This window comes from Cryptomeria japonica, chromosome 3 (genome assembly GCF_030272615.1).
Source record: "Cryptomeria japonica chromosome 3, Sugi_1.0, whole genome shotgun sequence".
NCBI classification, from domain to species: Eukaryota; Viridiplantae; Streptophyta; class Pinopsida; order Cupressales; family Cupressaceae; genus Cryptomeria; species Cryptomeria japonica.
In genome coordinates, this window is record NC_081407.1 from 511,334,304 (window position 1) to 511,356,975 (window position 22,672).

Below are 22,672 nucleotides of genomic sequence, written 5' to 3' on the forward strand. Positions count from 1 at the left end.
CAATTTAAACATTAAACCGATTACCAGTTGTCCAAAAATGAAGACTAGGGCAATGATAACTACCGCTACAGTTGCTTCGCTCCGCTTGAGATCCTCGAACCGCTTGAGGTCTTCATACTACTTGAGATCGGTAAACACTTTCTACAAAACACTTATAGCCTAAAGACTATAATACGTAATACCGGTTTGGAACAAATACCGATTGAGCATAACTCATACATAGAAAGTGATCTCAAAGCAAGTGTGTGTCCATCAATGACAATCACAACATAAACATAAAAAATGCCAACAAAATATTTTGCCAAATAGACAGGATAAAAATATTATTTCTCCTCTCTAAGTCATCCAAATCTAAATAAAATAAATATAAGCCTTAACCATTAAAATATACCTTCTTCAATTACTGACAATTGCCAATATTGAGCTGAGGCCAAAGTACTGAACTGCATTGCTAAAAAATAGTCATTTGAGCTGGAACATAGGAACCTACCAAAAATAATACTGCCAGAAATAGTACTTACTATAAATAGCATACTACTAAAAATAGTAAGTGTTTCCAAAGTGATTTCTACCACATTTTGAGCAGTCATCACAACTTACTAAAAATAGTAAGTTCGGAAAAAGTTTTTAGATTCATTTGCATGTTACACCATCGCAAAGCTCTTTGAAATCCCAAAAAAACCCAGAGAAATAAACTGCCCTCGTCTCCACTTACTAAAAATAGTAAGTTTGCCAAACTCCATTGCTTGGTATGTATGTACCATCATTGTGAAGCTTTCTGAAAACTCAAAAGGAATCCAGAACCCAAACTGACAAACTCCAACATGCAAGCCACCAAAAATGTTGAAACATCCTCCCAGAGGTAGGAAACCATAATTTCTGCTTTTCGACTAGCCTATGGGTCTCTGGAATTGGCTAACGATCAACTGAGTTGATTACTGCTGAGAAGGGGACATTACATATTATTCCAAGTTGCCTTATTTTTATTTATCTTTTTCTACAACTTTTCCCCTACACAAGTGTGTGGCATGTAAAAACAAAAGTTCATAATATTTGACTTTATTCCAAGAAATAGGAGATATTTTTCACAACTAGTCAAATCATGATATTGCTATCAAGATTCAACTATGTAGTTTTTTGAATCAAACTCATTGACGCATGTTTCATGAGTAGTGGTTCATAGGAATCCATCTCTCATGTGAATGGATGGTTCACTTAGCACTTTTATTGCATCTAGGTGATGCTCACAAAGGTGTAGTATTGGGCCTTCTAGGGAGGTCACCCATCCTAATACTACTCAAACTCAAGCACGCTTAACCACAAAGTTTCCTCCAAGGTTAAACCCTCTTAGCTTGCAACCCCATTTGCAAAACCTTCAACAAGTGTTGTGCCTTATGAACCATTCATTACAGAGCCCCTTTTAGCTCATCTATTGATAAGTTGGAGATATTTTCCACAACAAGTCAAATTATGATATTGCTATTAAGATTCAATCATGTAGTTTTTTGAGTCAAACTCGTTGACTCATGTTTCATGAGTAGTGGTTCACAAGAACCCATTTCTCATGAGAATGAATGTTTCACTTAGCACTCATTGCATCTAGTTGATGCTCACAGAGGTGAAGCATTGGGCCTTCCCAAGAGGTCACCTATTCCAGTACTACTCCAACTCAAACACGCTTAACCACAACATTTCCTCTAAGGTTAAACTCCCTTAGCTTGCAAACTCATTTGCAAAACCTGAACACCAAGTGTTGTGCCTTATGAACCATTCATTATAGAGCCCCTTTTAGCCCTTATGTTGATAATGAGATATTTTCCACAAATACTAAAATTATGATGTTTCTATCAAGATTCAATAGAGATGGGTTCTTGTGAACCACTACTCATGAAACTTGAGTCAGTGAGTTTGACTAAAAAAACTACATAGTTGAATCTTGATAGCAATATCATAATTTGATTTGTTGTGGAAAATATCTCCTACTTATTAATAGATGAGCTCAAAGGGGCTCTATAATGAATGGTTCATAAGGTGCAACACTTGCCAAAGTGTTGAAAATGGGATTGCAAACTAAGTGGATTTAACCTTAGAGGAAACTCTATGCTTAAGCACGCTTGAGTTGCAGTATTGGTATGAGTGACCTCCCAAGAAGGCTTTATGCTTCATCTCTATGAGCATCACCTAAATGCAATGAGTGCTAAGTGGACCATTCATTCTCATGAGAGACGTGTTCATGTGAACCACTACTCATGAAACATGAGTTACTGAGTTTGACTAAAAAAACTACATAGCTGAATCCTAATAGCAATATCATAATTTATTTCGACAACTTTGTCAATGGAATGCCATCGTTCTTGCCCTCAAATTATTGTAAACATTTGTGTCATTGTAAATATGTTATGTCTTAAGATTTTTTAATGCTAACATGTATGTCCTATCTGACATATATTTAATATTGTTGTCATATTATTAAATAAATTATTTTGAAAAATTTGATTTTTTCACTTACACTAACCCATAAGAAATAAGAAAATTTACAGTAATAAATTATTTAAAATAAAAATTAAGCTTATATTTTAATTCTTTGTACGAATTGAATGAATTAATTAAAGAATTAGATTGAATGGACGCAATAGTATCTTGCCTTTGATAGGAACTAACAAATATAGAATTTTAAGGCTATTCCCAAACTTTTAAGACACTCATGAAAATCACAGTTGTTAATCGCGTTATCGACTGTCAATAACATGCAAATGTCATATAACACAATGTACAAATATAACATTTTGGAGCCAGAATTGTTGTGTCCCTAAAAAATAGCCGCTTCCATCTACAAGTTTAATTTGAACCTGAATTTGTGGTGTTGTCTACGTCGCGAAGTATACCTCTAGCAAACCCACATTAATCACTGTGTACCTATTTTTAGCCATGTCATTGTCTAAGAGAATCCTTTGAATTTCCACGTAGTATCTTCATATACAATTTTGAGGTTTTCAAATGAAATATGTTTCATGATTAAGTTGGCTTTCCAAGAATTTCTTTCTTCTCTTGCTCTTACTTTGATGATGGATCATAGTATTTGATCCAAAACAATGAAAAACAAAAAATTTACACGGTCAAATCCAGAGAACACTAGACCAATCAATATGAACTATGAAAATTACATGTTTTCAATGAGATCCCATTAGATTTGCATAGGCAAACATAATATAATATACCTAGAATCCTAGATAACAATGTTCACTGTGTTTTTGGTTTTCAAAGTTTGAGTGTTGTTCAAGCCTTAAAGAAAATATTAAGGCTTTTCTTCGTTGTTCCCTAGCCTTCTATTGTGTGGGAATACGCAGGGAATACACAGGGAACCTTTCACCGCATGTTAGGTAATACTCAGGGAATACGCAGGGAATAAGTAGGGAATAGCGTTGTGAAGACAGGTAATACGCAGGGAGCAGGTATAAGCAGGGAGCAGGTATAAGCAAGTCACATGAATGCAACAGAGGCTTTGTGGGACCGGTACAAGTACGCAAATAAGGGCTTTTGTCGGCTCTGATCATTTTGTGGGATTTGTACAAGGTTGTGTTGGTTCTGGGTCTCGTTTGGACTACATCCCATCAGGTTAGATTCTTCTTTGTCTTTTCTGAATTGTTTTTGCTGCCTTTTCTATCTCTTTCTTGGCAATGGAAAAACAAACTCCTCCAATTTCAGAGAATATTCCTGAACTTCCAGAACTTTTTGAAACAAATCATTTGGGGCAAGTGAAAATTGCCTCAACTACTAAAACTGGTAAATGGATCTAGGTTAATGCCAAACAGTTTAGGGGTATCCTGAAACGTAGATGTGCTCAGCTAAGATATGCACAGGAGAGAAAAAAACAATATCGTAAGAGCAGTAATCAGAGTCTCAGTTGCAAAGGTCACTCCAAGAAATCCCCTTGGTTAGGTAGAGGGATTTACATGCCCTTTCGCAGCAACGACCCTGGCGACTCTGACGTTTATAGCCCTATTTCCACTCCTTTAACTTGGTCATCTGAATTATATGTGCAAGAACTATTAAATGCCAAAAGGAGGTTGGAGGCTTTGGAGGTTAAAGAACAACAAAAAGAGATTAAAATACAGGTGTTGACAACAGCTTATAAGTCCCTAGCAAACAACAATAAAGCATTAAAAGAACAAATATCATTTCTGCAGGATGTGCTTGCTGTTGGGAAATCTGAGTGGCAAAATATGAAGGATGGATAGCAAAATGTGAAAGATGAATGGCGAATTTTAAAGGTTTCAGTAGCTGCACATAGTGAGGGGCTTAATGCCAAGGCATTCCATGGTGGGATGGAGGAATCTTTGGATCAAACACGCCTAATTAAGAAGGCAGAAAGCATAGAAGGTAAAAGCAGTTTCTCAGAAGTTACCAAAACTTGGGCCAACATCAGCAAAGAGACTACAAACATGGGTAAGAAAATTTTTTTTCGGGTAGACAAAACACAAGATAAAGAGCTCAAAGAAAGGCAAAGAAGAGCAACAAATGTAATCATCAAGGGAGTGAGGGATTATGGGAAAAATGAACACACTCTTGACCTTGCAAGAGACTTCTTAAGAGATATGCTACTTTGGCAAGGGCAAATCACTAAATCTTGGAGAGTTGGCAAATTATGTGATGGGAAAAATAGGCCTATAAAGGTTATCTTACCAAGTGTCCGCGGCAAGCAAAATTTGTTAAGTAAGAAGCAACTTCTAAAGGGTACTCATTTTTTCTTGGATGAAGATCTAACTATGAGACAACTAGAAGAAAGAAGCGCTGAAATGGCAAAGATTAGGGCAGCTAGAGATGAAGGAAAAAGAGCGTGGTTGTTCAATGGCAAAGCAGTAATTGCATATTTTGGTCCCCAAAATAGGACAGAGCATCAAGAGAGCAGCAAAACAACAACAACAAATGGAGCTAGGTACATTGCAACAAAAACCTTTCAGCCACATAGAGATGAAGACTTAGCATCGAGTCTTGCATCCCAAGGCAAATAGCAATCAAGATCTACCCAGGCCTCTTTGAGTCTAGTTTGTTGGAACTATAGAGGCTACCCTTGGAGATGTGGGCCTGGGTAAGGGCCTATTGCGGAAGGTAGAGACGTTATTTGTCTTGTTGAGACTCATGAACACGAAGGTTGTAAAACTCCCACGTTCGAAGGTTATTCAAAAATGACAGTGTGGAACAAAGCTGCTAGCAATGGCAAGGGTCATGGTGGATATTGGTGTTAGTGAAAGAAAAAGAAGGGCGTCTCATTCAGCTTGAAAAAGAGGACTCCAATAAACAATTTTTATGGTTTAAGATCTCAAAAAATTACAATTTTATTAGGATTGCAGCATGTTATTTTGCTCCGCAGGTCTCCAAAACTTACAAGAAATGTGGTCTTGACAACAAAGACCCCTTTGCTGCCCTAAAAAAAGATATTGATGTGTTCTCTCAGCTTGGCGAGGTCCTCCTTGTGGGGGATTTCAATGCTAGAACTGCAAGTGAACAGGCTTGCATCTTTAGTTGTAAAGATGATTGTAATCCTATTTGGCTACTAGAAGAAGAAAATCATCAATGGGAGAGAGTGTCAGAAGACACCAAAGATTGCAACCAATTTGGGGAAGAGTTGCTTACTCTCTGTGGCATGTTTGACTTAATTATCTGTAATGGTCTGATTAGATGGACAAATTCCAACAATTTCACTTGCAACACTTACAATGGGGCGAGTGTGGTTGACTACGTTGTTTGTTCACATAGCCTATATGAAAAAATCGAAGATATGGTGATTGGTGAACATTTATGGGACCTCAAATCAGATCACAAACCGATCTATTTAAGTATTGTTTGGGCAGAAAAGAGGTATTATGTGGAAAAAAATCAACCTTCCCTACAACAACATTCAAAGGGCAAAATTCTTTTGATGCAAGAAAATGCTTGTATCTTCCAGGCTGCTTTGGAGAGACTTCTTAAATGGGAGAAAAATACATTTCATGATCTTAACAGTCATAAGTTAACAAATCTGATCCATGTGGCCCTCTCAAAATGCAAAAGAACAAAAAACAAAAAATTTGAGACAAATTGTTTCCCGGTGAATGCTTGGTTTGATGAGGAATGCAAAATGGCTAGAAGAGGTTTAAGAAAGTCAAATAATAAAGAGACTCACATCAAAGCTTACAAACAAATTTTAAAGAAAAAGAAAGCTGATTTTATGTGTACTAGGAGGGAAGAGTTAATTTTTCTTAGCAAATATAATCCCAAACTTTTTTGGAAAGAGCTGCAATCAAAAAAGAAACAAATTGTCAATAGTATCACAGCCACTCAATGGTTTGATTATGCTAGGCAACTTTATGAACATGATTTGGAGGTGGCTCCCCCACCTTTGGTCAACATTTCTACTAATCTTTTCACCGTGCAAGAAATTGAATTGGGTATTAAGAAATTGGGTGTTGGTAAAGCTAAAGACTTAAGTGAACTTCAAGCAGAGTTTCTCAAGTGGGGCATGAAAGTCCTTGCCCCTCATATTGCAAAAATATTCAATAACATCATTCCTCATGGGTTTCCTAAAGATTGGACTACACGTCTTGCTATACCTCTTTTCAAAAGTGGAGATGTCAATAACCCCTCCAACTATAGGACTATAATGATCAATCCTTTGTTTGCTAAGTTATTTGGCAGCATGATAGAAAATAGAATCAGCAAATGGGCAGAAGAAAATCATAAACGTGCAAAAGGCCAAGCCGGTTTCAGACCTAAACATTCCACAGTTGATCATGGTATTACTTTGAGACACATCATCGAAAAAACCTGGGAGAAAAAGGAAGATGTCTTCTGTTGCTTTGTTGATTTCAAAAAAGCTTTTGACACAGTCCCACGTGACAAACTGTGGCATAGAATGGAAGAGCTTGGTATCCCGGCTCATCTTAGGGCTGCTGTTCATAGGCTTTATGAGGAGGTTAAAGTGAAAATCAGAACTCCTGATGGCATTTCAACTAGTTTTAGGAGTGATATTGGTGTCAAACAAGGGTGTCCTCTTTCCCCTACCTTGTTTGGCTTATACATTGACAAACTTGAAGAATGGTTAAACATGCAGAATGGTGATGGTATTCAATTGGGTGAATTTGTGATAAGGCCGCTCCTTTATGTTGATGACCTCATTTTGCTTGCTAATTCTGCCCTTGGTTTGCAAGAGCACTTATTTGCCCTTGAGCGCTTTTGCAATATTGTGGGAATGCAAGTTAATATCAGCAAGACGAAAATCATGGTTTTCTCAAGTAGAAGGAAACAAGAGCAACATAAGTTTTACTTTGAAGGTAGCATTCTTGAAGAAGTTGCAGATTACAAATACCTTGGAATTGATTTCAACAAGAGTCTTAGTTGGGAAGGTTGCAGGAAGAAGAGAACTCTAGGCGGCTGGAAGGCACTCTATGCACTTCAAAATAGATGCAGAGAGGCTGAGCTTTGGGATTGGAAAACCATCCAAACACTTTTTAGGCTTTTGGTGTTGCCGGTTATTCTATATGGTTGTGAAGTTTGGGCCAGCAGTACCTTAGATTCTCAATGGAAGCAAATTGAGAGAATTCAAAAACGTTTGATCACAAGCAAGTTCAAAATTAAAAGCACGGTCCCATATGATATCATGTTAAGTGAAACGGGTGCTGCCCTTATTGAGGTAGCTGCTATGGTGCGTCTCGTTAGCTATTTAAAAAGAACCGAGCAAATGGGAGAAGATAGATGGCCTAAGGTTGTTGTCAATGACACTTTGTGCAAAAGGAAGAAGACGTGGATGAAACAAAACATCAAATGGTTGAAAAAATGGGATATTTATTTGAACTCATGCCCCACAAACAGCAAGGAGATAAAGGTCTTCGTTATGGAAAAGTTTTACAAGAAAAATTGGAGTATTGGGTTAGGAAGGAAGAAACAATACTATATTAATGAGTTCAACCCCAATTATGATCATCTTCAAAAAGTCTATATAGGGGCTAATATATCATGGAAGGCTAAAATTCTAATCGCACAGCTTAGAACCAACTCTCACCAACTTCGGTGTGAGACTGGGCGGTGGAAAAGGCCAAAAGAGATTTGGGAAGAAAGAGTTTGCCTGTTTTGCGTCAGCGGGAGTGTGGAAACTGAAAAACATTTTATCTTGGAGTGTGAAGCACTTAAAGTCAGCTGGGAGAAGTTTGCCAATTTCCTAACTGCCAGCACATGGTATAACCTGTTCAGCGAGGAGCATATCGTGAAGATGGGTGCTCTCATCATCAGCCTGAATAAGCAGAGATTAGACCTTAAAAAAACTGATTCAGCTTGATCAGATTGTCCCATAGGCTATTCTTAGCCTCGTGGACGTTAAAATTCTTTCTTCTTCTCCTTAGATAAAAAAACACGTGCTCTTGTACTTCTGCTGGGAAATCATACTGGTTAGAATCTTGAGCAAGTAGCATGGAGTTTCAGATGGGGCTAAACGACCATAGAAGTGGATATAATACAATTGCCAACATATTTAACCTGCCACAATTAAGTTAACGGGAGACCTGGCTTTAAACATTTTCGTGGGTAGATAATTTTTTTTATAAACAAAATTAGAGATGATTACCAAAAAACCAAGAGAACGTGGTGGAAAATTTTAAAATCTATAAACGACATTGATAACCAAGAGAGTAAAGATAGACTTTGCGTCCTCATATTAAATATTAATAATAATATGAATTATTGTTTGATCAAACCTTGGAAATAATCCAATTTTAGATGGCATTATATGTATACATGTTCTTTTGGGCCTGTCAGTTGTAAGAGTGCGACACTTACAGAAGAGGAGGATATGGATAATTATTTCACATTACATTCTTTATAAACGTGTAATCCCATAGCCCAGTTTAGCAACTTGCAAACTAATAGCACCAGCTTTTATTAATGGTTAGCTAGCCTTGCATTTATACTACTTCTGTACCCACAAATTTCAACAAACTGGTTACTTCCTTTCTTTGGTCTTCTGCTGTACACGAAGAAAGAAGAACTTTTGTAGTTCCTGCGTCTGGGCTACACCCTGCATCTAGCATCTGTTCAAAAATTTCCATGCACTTCCAATACTGTTTCTTTCTTGCAAAGGCGCCAATTCTTGCTGTCCAAGTTATTATGTCGGGCTTAAGATCCCTTGTCTTTAAAGATACAAATAACTCTTCTACTTTGTCACAGAAACCTGCTTTGGCATTTACATTTATCAGGATATTATAGGTACTGATATCTAGTTTACAGACACCTCCTTCCATGGTTTTCAACAATGCCTCCATTTTGTCATATATGCCCAAACGACCGTAAGTATTGAGCATGCTATTAAAAACAAATGTATCAGGCGTAAGCCCAGTTTGCTGCATTTGGCTCAAAATTTGTTCAGATTCAGCTACTTTTCCACTTTTTCCATATGCACTCAACACCAACATGTATGATTTGATGGTAGGCTTAAAGCCTGTAAGTTCCAAAGCTTGAAATACACGAGTTGCATCTGTATCCACAGCGATGAGAAAGATATCAGTGACAGATTATTTTCATTTTCAAGGCTCTCTATAGTCAGAGTGTACAATTTAGCATTTCAAAAGATTGTACATTCAAAAATTGAAAAAAGGAACATTTCAGTGTTAGACAACAAGTTTTAATTATGTTGCTCACCATCCCAAATTCTTTGAGTTATGAAAGAGAATAAGGAATAGCATTTTTTCACTTTTGACAGTTATTTTTAATTTCTAAGACTGCCAGCTACAGGAATAAAATGTCATTAATTTAAATATTAAACTATTTCAGCCCTGGAATGTTTTTCTGTGCTTAACTTTACCATATATGTTAATATATAAAGTTTGTACCGTTTTGTAGTAACATAAAGAAAATTTGTAACATGATAGTGGCAGTATGATGGTTTGTAATAAGGAACATAAACTTTAAGAGTTCTTACCGTCATGAAGTCCCGCCCTTCCATAAGCATCTATCAAAATATTATATGAAGCTTGATCTGGCTCACAACCCATATGCTTCATGAGAGAAAATATCTCAGCTGCTCCAGCTGGAAATCCTCTTTGGCTGCCTTCAATGCACGAGTGTCAAGGAGAAACAAAGTAGCATGAAATTCACCTATGACTAGAGCCTCAACCAGTAAAGAATTCAGTGAATTTAAATTTGAACCTGTAGGATTCCATAATTGCATTGTAAGCATAGACATCTGGTTTGTGCCCAGCAGACTGTAACAGTTCAAATATTTCCTCTGCCTTTTCACAGTTTCCTTCCCTGGCATATGCATTGATTAATGCTGTGTAAGTGCAGATGTTTGGTTCGCATTTTGCAGACTTCATTTCATGAAAGATCTCCAGGGATAAATGAGAGAGTCTTGCCTGAGGAACGGTACCACGTCAAAATATTTAGACGTCTAGGTGCAGCTAAGAATTAAAAACTACTTTAACTTGTTTTGAGAAAGACTTAAGGCTAATTGCATTCACAGTTAATTAAAATTATATACAAAACAAACATTCCACATACTTTTCCATATACATTAATCATAATAGTGTATGTATCAGCAGATGGCTTGCTTCCTTCCCTTTTCATCTTCTCATAGACTTCCTTTGCTTTGTGAATATTTCTAGTCTTGGCTAGGGCATTAATAAACGTATTGTATGCAGCAACTCCTGTAAAGTACACCCGCATCTGCTGTTAAGATCCTTGGACTAAGACTACACTGTTGATATGATTCATAATGTGGCGTATAATTTTGAAACATCGCCAAGCATAGAAGAAAGAAAAATAGATAGATGATTTCTAATTACCAAAAATTTAGGAATTTTTAAAAAGCTTTTGGTATACAGATTAAAGGTTGGGATTAGAAACATACTAGAAGGAAAACCATGTTTGCGCATTTCATGCAGGACAACCTCTGCCTTTGCAAACAGTCCAGATGTACAGTATGCCTCAACAAGTAAAACATATGTATCTTCAGTTGCAACACAGGACACCTGTTTCATTCTCAAGTAGACACGCTCTACTTTCTCGCACTGGTATGTTTTACCATAAGCATCTATGAGCAGGTTGTAACACATAATATCTGGCCGGAAGCGACTTTTTTCCAGTATCCATTCACATATCTTCAAAAGAAACACCAATATTTTAATTTTTATAATATTTCCCATAATGTACAGAAACAAGAAAATCTTCTAAACATCATGGGAAAATGTTCAATTTCTAATAGTAAAGCAAGACATGGGTGCAATCTAATAGCGACTCTTAAAAAATAGGCGAGATATGTTCTATTTACTTTGGAGTTGCATTTGCCTCATTGAAGAAATGGGAAAAAAAGATTTCAATCTTCAGTGCATTCTGATATAAGTAAGAATTAAAGTATACTTTGATCTTGAACAATAATGCATTTTATCCACAAATCATTCGAGGTTATGTCGTGGAGGTAAAGGATGATCACAAAAATTTGATTAAAAAGCTGTGGCATATTCCTTAATAGAGCTTCTGAAGAACATCCATGATCTCAATTGCACAAGGCTTAAGAAAGCATCCATTGTTTTATATAAGTGTATAAACTAGAATTAATAGAATTTAATCTTGGTGGCACACAGAGGAGGGGGAGATAGAGAAAGAGAGAGAGGTCTGGCTGTGATGCCTATTTCCCTTGATAAGATAACCTTTCCATACTGCATTCTGTTAGTTCTGTGATACATATTTCCCTTGATAGGATAATTGGTGCAGGGCACCTAGCTCAAAGTTGTCTTTTCTTGCATTTTTAGAGTTTTTGTGTGATTTCAAGTTATTTTATGTTGTAATAAGGTGGAATAAGTCCTATGATGTTTTTTGAAGCCATAGTTTGGTTGTCCACACTTTTGTTGTGTTCAGGATCCAAAATTGTCATTATCCTGAAATGATGTCAAAATGTCAATTTTTGGTTTGTACCAGGTGGATGCCTAGAAACTTGCTAGAATGTTTGGAAATGGTTTAAATCTATTGTAGGATGCCATTTGAGTGATTTTTAAGGCCTTGAGAGCCTTGGAGTGTGTTTTTGCACTCATAGGTAAAAGTTGTCAAAATTGTCATGACAACTTTTGCATTTTTAGGCAAAAGTTGTCCATGAAGGAAATGACGTTGGAAGTTGGTTGGAACCAACTTGAAATTGTATATAAAACCTTTTAAACATCTCCAATACGAGGTTAATCAACTTTTGGTTTGCATTCAATTCATTTGCCAAGGGTTTCCTATGCTTTTTCTCACATTTGGACTGTTTTTGCTTTGAATTTCTGATTTTGTACGACCTGTACGGTCTGGTATGGTGCTCATAGTAGCATAGGAAGTTAGCAATTTGTTTTACCTTTCCAACAAGTATAATATGAAGGTCTGAAGTTCCTTGAATCAAAAGTTATCACTGTTTTTGTAATAGTTGCTCACAAACCCTTGAAATTTGGGGTTTTGATTGTAAAATGCATTTTACCTGAGCATCCATGAATGGCACAAGTTGCAATCCATTGGATGGCTTGGGTAGGCTTTGTAAATAGGTTTAGAGTAGGCGTTTTGTGTTTTTGCAGGCCGCAAGGAGGAGAATGGGTGAGATGAACAACACACAAGCTTGTAGCTAGTGTGTGGGGGCAGTAGAGATTGCTCATTTTCAGAGCCATGGAGAACTGATACCTTAGCAACCCATAGTGATTTGGAAAGGTCTATGGGTGTACTAAAAGAATCCAAGATTGTTCTGGTTGTAGATTTTGACTGGTGAAGAGTTTGGAGCACATCTTCCAAAACTGCCTGGAAGCCCTAAAACCCCTTAAAAATAGCTTGTTTAGAGTTACCCTAGTTGTACGACAAACCCAGATGGGAAAATTTGTGATCTTGTTTAACTTCCAAATGGGTATCTGAATATGTAAAAATATCTAGGGGTTGTTAGGAAAGTTTTGGGGAAAAGACCAAAAAAAGGTCCCAGAAGGGCTAGTCATTTAGGCCTAATAAGAGCCAGTAGAAGCAAGTTGAAAGCCTAGGGCTTGGGAGGAAGGTGCAGACCTTTATAATGAATAAAATGACCTTGAAAATACCTGAAAAACATAACCACAAACTTTAAACATGGTTAGAGTGAAGATCCTTGGCGGAGGTCTTTGGAGCCTAGCTAGAGCCTAGCTGGAGTTTTGGGAAACTAGTAGGAGACCATCTCAAAATCAGAGATTTGGGGTCAAAACCAACAAGAAACCTCAAGAGGCTATACCTAGGAGGCAAGCCAATATATTTTAGGCCTTGGAGGTCTAAGGAGTGTACCCTAACAAGTTACCTTGGAGGAGCTTGAGTAGAAGGGTGAGTTGAGGAGTTGGGGTGAGTAAGGGTGAATTGGAGAGCTAGGCACAAGATCTCTGCATTCGAGTGGTATCAGAGCCATTCTTTGAAAGATTTGGTGTATGTCAGATTGTGAAGAATCAGAAGCAAGTTCAATGCCTCCAAAGGCAATGACTCCAGAAGCCATCCGACAGATGGTGGCAGAGATGATAGAAGGATTGAAGGATACAGAAGGAAGCAGAGGAACCAGAGAGGCAAAGAAGGAGAAGGGAAAGGTTAAGACAGAATGGGGTGATGAGACCGATGAAGAAGTGGAAGATGGAGAGGAACTAGCAGCAGTAGCTATGCCTCAAGACCAAAAGTTATTCCTAGATGCAATCAAATCCATTTCTAAGGACAATCTGGATGGATTACCCACATATGGAGGAAACTTCAATGGAGAAGAGTTGCTAGATTGGATAGAAGCTCTCAATAATCATTTTGATTATAAAGAGGTAGCAGAAGAGAAAAGAGTTAATGTGGCCAAGTCAAGAATGAGAGGATCAGCATTGGTTTGGTGGAATATGATGCAAGAAGAAAAGATACAAGAAGGCAAAAAGAAGATAACTTCATGGGAGCGTATGAAGATCAGACTTAAGGCACAATTCCTTCCAGGAGATTATGAAGTTCAAATTCATAAGAGACTACAAAATCTGAAACAAAGGGAGCTAGATGTCAATGCTTACACAGAGGAATTCCATAAACTAAGCCTCAGAGCTAAGAGGCATGAGAATGAGGTGGAGAAATTGGCTAGATACATGAATGGATTGAGACAAAATATACAAGATGAAATCAGTATCCTTACTCCTGATACCGTTCATAAGTGTTTTCAGTTAGCATTAAGGGCAGAAGACAAAATCAAGAGGAGGAGTGAACAAAATCAAAAGTTTAGAGGTGACAGATCCTTTAGAGGAAGGGGCACTTTTAATAGAGGACAGCAAACATCAAGGAATGAAGAAAAATCAAGGCAAGAAGGTGGTGGAGACTCTTCAAGGGGACCATTTAGAGGATCCTTCAGAGGAAGAAACAATTCTAGGGGCAGATTTGGAAGCTCAGGAAGAGGAAATTCAGTTTTCACTGGTAGATGTTACAATTGTAATCAAGTTGGCCACACAATGGGAAGGTGTCCAGAGAAAGCAACCAGCTCTTCACACTCATACATGGGTGAGAGAAGAACACAATTAGTGCAGGAAGAAGACAATCAAAGTGTGTCTTCCCCTCTCAGCAAGGCAGGCCCAGTGACAGATGGTGAAAGTTTAATGCTAAGAAGGTCTTTGTTGAAGATTCCTCAAACCCAAGAGCCACCACAAAGGAAAGAGTTTGTTTAGAACAACTTGTAAGTCTTAAGGAAAGATTTGCAAAGTGATTGTAGACTTAGGTTCAACTGAGAATATAGTTTCAACTAAAATGGTGGATAAACTCAAGTTAAAGAGGCTGCCACATCTCACTCCCTACAAGGTGTCATGGCTCAACCGGGGCCAACATGTCTTAGTTGATGAGCAAGCATGGGTAGACTATGAGATTGGTGAGTATAAGGACAAGATATTATGTGATATATTGCCTATGGATGCATGCCATTTGCTGTTGGGACGTCCATGGCAATTTGATGTAAAGGCTTAGCATGATGGAGAAAAGAATAGCTATATCATTATCAAGAATGGTAAGAGATATCAAATGGATCCATTACCTGATCCAAAAGAGGAAACAAAAGTGGGATCAAGTGTGATGATGATGAGTGGAAAAGAGTTTCTTAAGATGATGAAACAAGAAGGAGATCAAGGGTATGCTATTGTGCTCAAACCTAGTGAAGAAGGTAAGGCAGATCCAATGGAAGAAGTGCCACAAGAGGTGAAGGGTCTTCTCAAACAATATGCAGAAGTAATAGGAGAAGATCTACCTGATTATTTGCCACCAATGAAAGATGTAAATCACCAAATAGATCTGATTCCAGGGGCAAGTTTGCCTAACAAGGCTGCCTACAAAATGACACCTAGTCAAAATGAAGAAATTGCCAAACAAGTGCAGGAGCTCTTGGACAAAGGATTCATCAAAAAGAGTTTGAGTCCATGTGCTGTACCTACTGTCTTAGCACCCAAGAAAGGGGGAAAATGGAGAATGTGTACAGATTCTAGAGCAATCACTAAGATCACTATAAGGTACCGATTCCCTATGCCAAGGATAGAAAACTTGTTGGACAATCTTGGGGGTGCAAGCTACTTCACAAAGGTGGATTTAAAATCAGGTTATCATCAGATAAGAATCAGACCAGGGGATGAATGGAAGACAGCCTTTAGGACCAATGCTGGCCTCTATGAGTGGTTGGTCATGCCATTTGGCCTTACCAATGCACCTAGCACCTTTCAAAGGCTCATGAATGAAGTTTTGGCTGAGTTCATAGGTAAATTTGTGATTGTATATCTTGATGACATTCTAATCTTTAGCAGGTCCAAAGAAGAACATCTCAAGGATGTGGAGATGGTCTTGAAGAAGTTGAAAAAGGCACAACTCAAAATCAACCTTGAAAAGTGTGAGTTTCTCAAGACTGAACTTGTATATCTTGGTTTTGTCATTTCACAAGGTTGTCTAAAAATGGATCCTAGTAAGGTTGAGGCAATCCTTAGTTGGCCTACACCTAAAAATATCAGTGATGTTAGGAGTTTTCATGGGTTAGCATCCTTTTATAGGAAGTTTGTAAGAAACTTTAGTCATGTGTGTGCTCCTGTGCTCAATACTATCAAAGGGGGAGTCAAGTGTCAGTTTAGGTGGACAGAGGAGGCCCAAAAGGGATTTGAGTTGTTGAAAAAGAAGATAGCTGAGTTACCTACCCTTCGGTTACTTGATTTCAATTAGTTATTTACAGTTGAGTGTGATACTAGTCAAAGAGCAATAGGGGTTGTTTTGAGTCAAGAGGGTCTTCCCATAGCCTTTTTTTCTGAAAAGTTGAATGAAGCAAAACAAAAGTACTCTGTGTATGACTTGGAGTTGTATGCCATGGTGCAAGCCTTGAAGAAGTGGCGTCATTACTTGCTGCCCAAAGAGTTTGTGGTCTATACTGACAACCATGCCCTTAGTTTTCTCAATGGACAAGAGAAATTGAATCAAAAGCACATCAAGTGGGTAGAATACCTACAATCTTATACCTTCACTATAAAGCATAAGAAGGGAACCTCAAATAAAGTTGCTGATGCACTTAGTAGGAGAGTCATGACCATACGAGAGATTAAATTGCACAGTGTGGGGTTGGAGGAGTTGAGAGACCTCTACAAAGAAGACAAAGATTTTGCTGATATATATGCTACATGTTTTGATTTTTCTAACACTTCTCATGTTTCGTACTCAGAGTATATGATACAAGAAGGTTTGTTGTTTAAAGGACATCTCCTTTGTATACCCCAATGCTCTATGACACAAAACATCATTCAAGAGAAACATCAAGGGGGTCTAGGAGGTCATTTTGGCAATGATAAAACAATGGAGCAGGTTAGTCGGTTCTACTATTGGCCCAAGTTGCAATCAGAAGTAAGGAGATTTGCTGAACAATGTGCCATATGTCAGAGAGAAAAAGGATCATCAAGTAATGCAGGTTTATATCAGCCCTTAGTCATACCCCAAAGGCCTTGGGAATGTTTGAGCATGGACTTTGTGTTGGGTTTACCAAGAACAGCAAGAGGATTTGATAGTGTTTATGTGGTGGTAGATAGGTTCAGCAAAATGGCTCACTTCATCCCTTGTAAGAGTACCAATGATGCCACCTATATTGCAGGTCTTTTCTTCAAAGAAATAGTAAGAATCCATGGACTTCCAGTTAGCATTGTGAGTGATAGGGATGTTAAGTTTTTGAGTCACTTTTGGAGAACCTTATGGAAGAAGTTGGGTACTAGACTCTAATTTTCATCTGCCTACCATCCACAATCAGATGGTCAGACTGAGGTGGTCAATAGGTCCTTGGGTAATCTCCTAAGGTGTCTCACTAAGCAGCATGGTCAGACTTGGGACTTGGTGATCAACCAAGCAGAGTATGCATATAATGATTCAGTCAACCGGAGCACAGGTAGAAGTCCTTTTGAAATTATTTATGGAATGCATCCTAGAGGTGTCTTAGAACTTAGTGATATCAGTACAATGACCCACAAGAGTGCTCAAAGAGAGAGTTTTGCTCAAGGTATTAAGGAAATTCATGACAAAGTACGGCAATCCTTGCAACAAAAATCAGAAAAATATAACGAACAAGTTGATCAATCAAGGAGGAACTTGCAATTTAAGGTTGGAGACTTAGTTTTGGCTTATCTCAGAAAGGAAAGACTTCCAAAAGGACAGCCAACCAAGTTGATGATGAAGAAGATTGGGCCACTCAAGATTGTGCATAAGTTTGGCCAAAATGCCTATGAGGTTGAACTACCTCCTTCTTTGGCCATATCTCCTATTTTCAATGTTTGTGACTTGTATCCCTATAAAGGAGAATCTCAGACCTCTCAAATGGATACCACATTGCAATCTGAAGAGGATTGGGTGAAGGATTTACCAGTTGGTCAACCGGTTCAGTTGGAAAGCATCTTGGATACCAAGGTGATCAAGAAGACAAGAAAGGGCATCTACAAACATTATCTTGTGAAGTGGGCAGGTCTACCTGATTCAGAGGCTATGTGGATGTCAGAAGCTGACATAATTCATCATGGAGTGCAACTAGTAGACCTGATAACTCAAGGGACTTGAGTTCCTTGCCCCAGGGGAGTATGATGCAGGGCACCTAGCTCAAAGTTGTCTTTTCTTGCATTTTTAGAGTTTTTGTGTGATTTCAAGTTATTTTATGTTGTAATAAGGTGGAATAAGTCCTATGATGCTTTTTGAAGCCATAGTTTGGTTGTCCGCACTTTTGTTGTGCTCAGGATCCAAAATTGTCATTATCCTGAAATGATGTCAAAATGTCAATTTTTGGTTTGTACCAGGTGGATGCCTGGAAACTTGCTAGAATGTTTGGAAATGGTTTAAATCTATTGTAGGATGCCATTTGAGTGATTTTTAAGGCCTTGAGAGCCTTGGAGTGTGTTTTTGCACTCATAGGTAAAAGTTGTCAAAATTGTCATGACAACTTTTGCATTTTTAGGCAAAAGTTGTCCATGAAGGAAATGGCGTTGGAAGTTGGTTGGAACCAACTTGAAATTGTGTATAAAACCTTCTAAACATCTCCAATACGAGGTTAATCAACTTTTGGTTTGCATTCAATTCATTTGCCAAGGGTTTCCTATGCTTTTTCTCACATTTGGATTGTTTTTGCTTTGAATTTATGATTTTGTACGACCTGTACAGTTTGGTACGGTGCTCATAGTAGCACAGGAAGTTAGCAATTTGTTTTACCTTTCCAACAAGTATAATATGAAGGTCTGAAGTTCTTTGAATCAAAAGTTATCATTGTTTTTGTAATAGTTGCTCACAAACCCTTGAAATTTGGGGTTTTGATTGTAAAATGCATTTTACTCGAGCATCCATGAATGGCACAAGTTGCAATCCATTGGATGGCTTGGGTAGGCTTTGTAAATAGGTTTAGAGTAGGCGTTTTGTGTTTTTGCAGGCTGCAAGGAGGAGAATGGGTGAGATGAACAACACACAAGCTTGTAGCTAGTGTGTGGGGGCAGCAAAGATTGCTCATTTTCAGAGCCATGGAGAACTGATACCTTAGCAACCCATAGTGTTTTGGAAAGGTCTATGGGTGTACTAAAAGAATCCAAGATTGTTCTGGTTGTAGATTTTGACTGGTGAAGAGTTTGGAGCACATCTTCCAAAACTGCCTGGAAGCCCTAAAACCCCTTAAAAATAGCTCGTTTAGAGTTACCCTAGTTGTACGACAAACCCAGATGGGAAAATTTGTGATCTTGTTTAACTTCCAAATGGGTATCTGAATATGTAAAAATATCTAGGGGTTGTTAGGAAAGTTTTGGGGAAAAGACCAAAAAAAGGTCCCAGAAGGGCTAGTCATTTAGGCCTAATAGGAGCCGGTAGAAGCAAGTTGAAAGCCTAGGGCTTGGGAGGAAGGTGCAGACCTTTATAATGAATAAAATGACCTTGAAAATACCTGAAAAACATAACCACAAACTTTAAACATGGTTAGAGTGAAGATCCTTGGCGAAGGTCTTTGGAGCCTAGCTAGAGCCTAGCTGGAGTTTTGGGAAACTAGTAGGAGACCATCTCAAAATCAGAGATTTGGGGTCAAAACCAACAAGAAACCTCAAGAGGCTATACCTAGGAGGCAAGCCAATATATTTTAGGCCTTGGAGGTCTAAGGAGTGTACCCTAACAAGTTACCTTGGAGGAGCTTGAGTAGAAGGGTGAGTTGAGGAGTTGGGGTGAGTAAGGGTGAATTGGAGAGCTAGGCACAAGATCTCTGCATCAATAACCTTGTCCATACTGCCTTCTGTTAGTGCAATGGGATATTTTAATCTTCTGCATTTATTGTAGAGGTCCTTTAGTTTTTCTCATCCTTTGAGAATTTAATCTTATTTGATGGTGCCCAAACTGTCCAGCTAAGTTGTTAATGCTAGAATGGCTGGTCTTGGAGTGAAGCATGATCGACTGCCTGAGAAGAAGTTAAGGAAATCTGCTTCAAAAGTCTCTCATGAAATAAGAGTTTTGAAACTCTCCTAAATGTTGTTCTTCTCGTTCTAATTTTTTATTATGCATGCAATTGCTCAAATAATTTACTCTCATAGGGTACTTCACAGGAAGAATCCCTTTTGAAAGCACGGTTAAAATTCACATAAATTCTACTTGGGTTCCTCATGGTTAAATTGGATATATTCATTAATTTAAGTAACCATCATTTCCTCTTTTTCTTTGTGAAAGCTAACCATGCAGATGATGTCCTTAGGCATGGCCCTTGTTATGCTGATAACTCTCTCTTTTTTATTAGAAATCAAGATCTTAGGTTACTAATTATTACAAATAAATATAAAATAAATAAAATGAGAATTACAACATATATAGATTAAACACATTACACATGGGAAAATCTTCCAGGTAAAAGGCCACATAAAGCATCATCACATTATAAAACACTTATACAATGGTCTATTAAAATATAGACTGAACCTAGGGAAGTACTTCTCCTTACTTTAGTCCAAATTCACTTACCTCTCAATAGAGAGAAGCTCCTTAAATATAGACAAAGGGGTGGAAAAATACCTAAAGAAGTATTAGTCATACAACCACACCAATTGAAAACTAATATTTATTAATAATAATAATAATAATAATGACCTAACAAATTAATAGATAATTAATTATTTCTTCATTGAGCTCCATGAATAAATTTGATCACCAACATATAGACAAACATGAAAGATTTCATTACCTTCTTGAAATATAGCATAGGCTCATTCTTGTTTCTCATGTATCCATTTGCTAAGAACCGTGTACCAAGTCTTGAATGCATGCTCTTGGTAATTGTTTCAAACTATAGAGTGTTTTCTTCAACTTGTAATTTCTTTACCTTCTCCAAATCCTTATGGTTGATCCATACATCCTCTTCAATGTTTTCATTTAGAATTGCACTTTCACATCTAGCTGGTTTACATTCCATCATTTTTGTGTTGCCAATGGTAATAATAATGTCATGCCTTGCAATAGGAGGCATAGGTCTCTTCATAGTCTATACTCCACAGATGCAATACTTGTAGACCAGAATTGATAAATTAGACAACTAAATTTATCATTATCATAATATCATTGATCAATAATGAAATATCATACTATCAGTATCAAAAATTCAAATGTGATTATTAGAAATTTAGAACTTCTCCCAAAGTTTTCACTAGACCAGGGAAGAGGAAGATGTAAAATTTTGTAATATGCAATTTATGAAATATGATGAATCATGATGATGTCCAAAGGAAATCATCATAAATTCATAATAGTTGTATTATATTAGGATTCCACATAATGTGATTTTGTACTCAATTTGCACACAAACCAATCAAATTTAATAGAAAACACTCTTGCACTCATTTATGGACTCATAAGATACATCTTGTCATTAAATTTTGCAAAAAAATGTATTTCTGATTAAGCCATTTTTAAAGTTGCTGAGTTTTTGCCGAGTCATGTATGGCGAGTTTTTGCTGAGTCCAATTTTTTCAACTATGGTCTATACCATAGTTGAAAAACTCGGACTCACCACGGACTCGGCAAACCAAAAATTTGGACTCGGACTCATGAAAGACTCGCGAAAGACTCGGCAAAAAAAAAAAACCGTAGTTTTACAAAAAAAATAAAGAAATTAATGCATTTAGAGAACATAAGAGCCATAATTGAAACATTACACATGTCATATGATCAACAAACGCGCAATATTTGAAATTTCATCATTCATACTCATAGTTTCAAACTTTCAACTCTAAAACGTATAATACCAAGATTTCTTCAATGCTAATTATGTTGTTATATGGAGCCTAATCAGACTCGGAGGTTAAATTTTCCCTACTTCCTTCAGTGCAGTTTCCCCCTATATTTTTTGACGGGGGTTTGGGGGCAGCGCCCCTTGCGCCCTCCCTGTCGCGATACAGGGCGGGGTCGAGGGGCAGCGCCCCGCGAGGCCAAAAATACTTTTATTATTTTATAAAGGCGTCGGGTGTTATTTTTCTATTGGCCCACGTCCAATTAGGGTTACCCCTTAACCCCCAAAAAAGTCAAAAAGGGGGGGAGTTACGCCAAATGAAGGCCAAAAAAACTCATTTTTAAAGCTTGCCTGATGGTTTCTCTGGGTCGCGCGAGTCCATGCAAAAGACTCGCGAGTCTTTCAAATGGACTCGCCAGGACTCGCCTCGCGAGTCCTTGGCGAGTCGACTCGTGGCTCCCACGGACTCACGAGTCCGTGGCGAGTCCACGAGTTTTAAAACTATGGTCTATACCATAGTAGCAAAAATCGTTTGGGGAAAAAATCAGCAAACCAAAAGTATAAGATTTTTTGAAAACATTGGGAAAAAATAGGTAAAAAATCAAGAAAAAATCAGATTTAAAAAAAACATAATTTTTTTTAGAAAAAGAGACAAACTATTTTTTTCAATAATTTAAGGGCATTTCCATAGCAAAGAGATATAAAGAGCAAATAAAATAGAGTTTAACCCATGAATTGTAGAAAATCATTTTTTGTTGTTTATATTCATATTGCTGATTAGATAGGCAAATATTCAATCAACAAACGCGCAATATTTGAAATTTCATCATTCATACTCATAGTTTCAAACTTTCAACTCTAAAACGTATAATACCAAGATTTCTTCAATGCTAATTATGTTGTTATATGGAGCCTAATCAGACTCGGAGGTTAAATTTTCCCTACTTCCTT

General features: G+C 37.6%; 1 protein-coding gene across 1 annotated transcript; it reads right to left on the reverse strand.

Moving 5' to 3' along the window:
* Positions 1-8,645: 8,645 nt before the first annotated feature.
* Positions 8,646-11,118, reverse strand: LOC131044955 (pentatricopeptide repeat-containing protein At2g35130). Its single transcript, XM_057978454.1, has 5 exons — positions 10,874-11,118; positions 10,525-10,670; positions 10,174-10,379; positions 9,947-10,071; positions 8,646-9,502 (listed from the first exon to the last, which is right to left on the reverse strand). The coding sequence occupies exons 1-5, from the start codon at positions 11,076-11,078 to the stop codon at positions 8,934-8,936; spliced, it is 1,251 nt and encodes a 416-aa protein (XP_057834437.1). The 5' UTR covers positions 11,079-11,118; the 3' UTR covers positions 8,646-8,933.
* Positions 11,119-22,672: the final 11,554 nt, after the last annotated feature.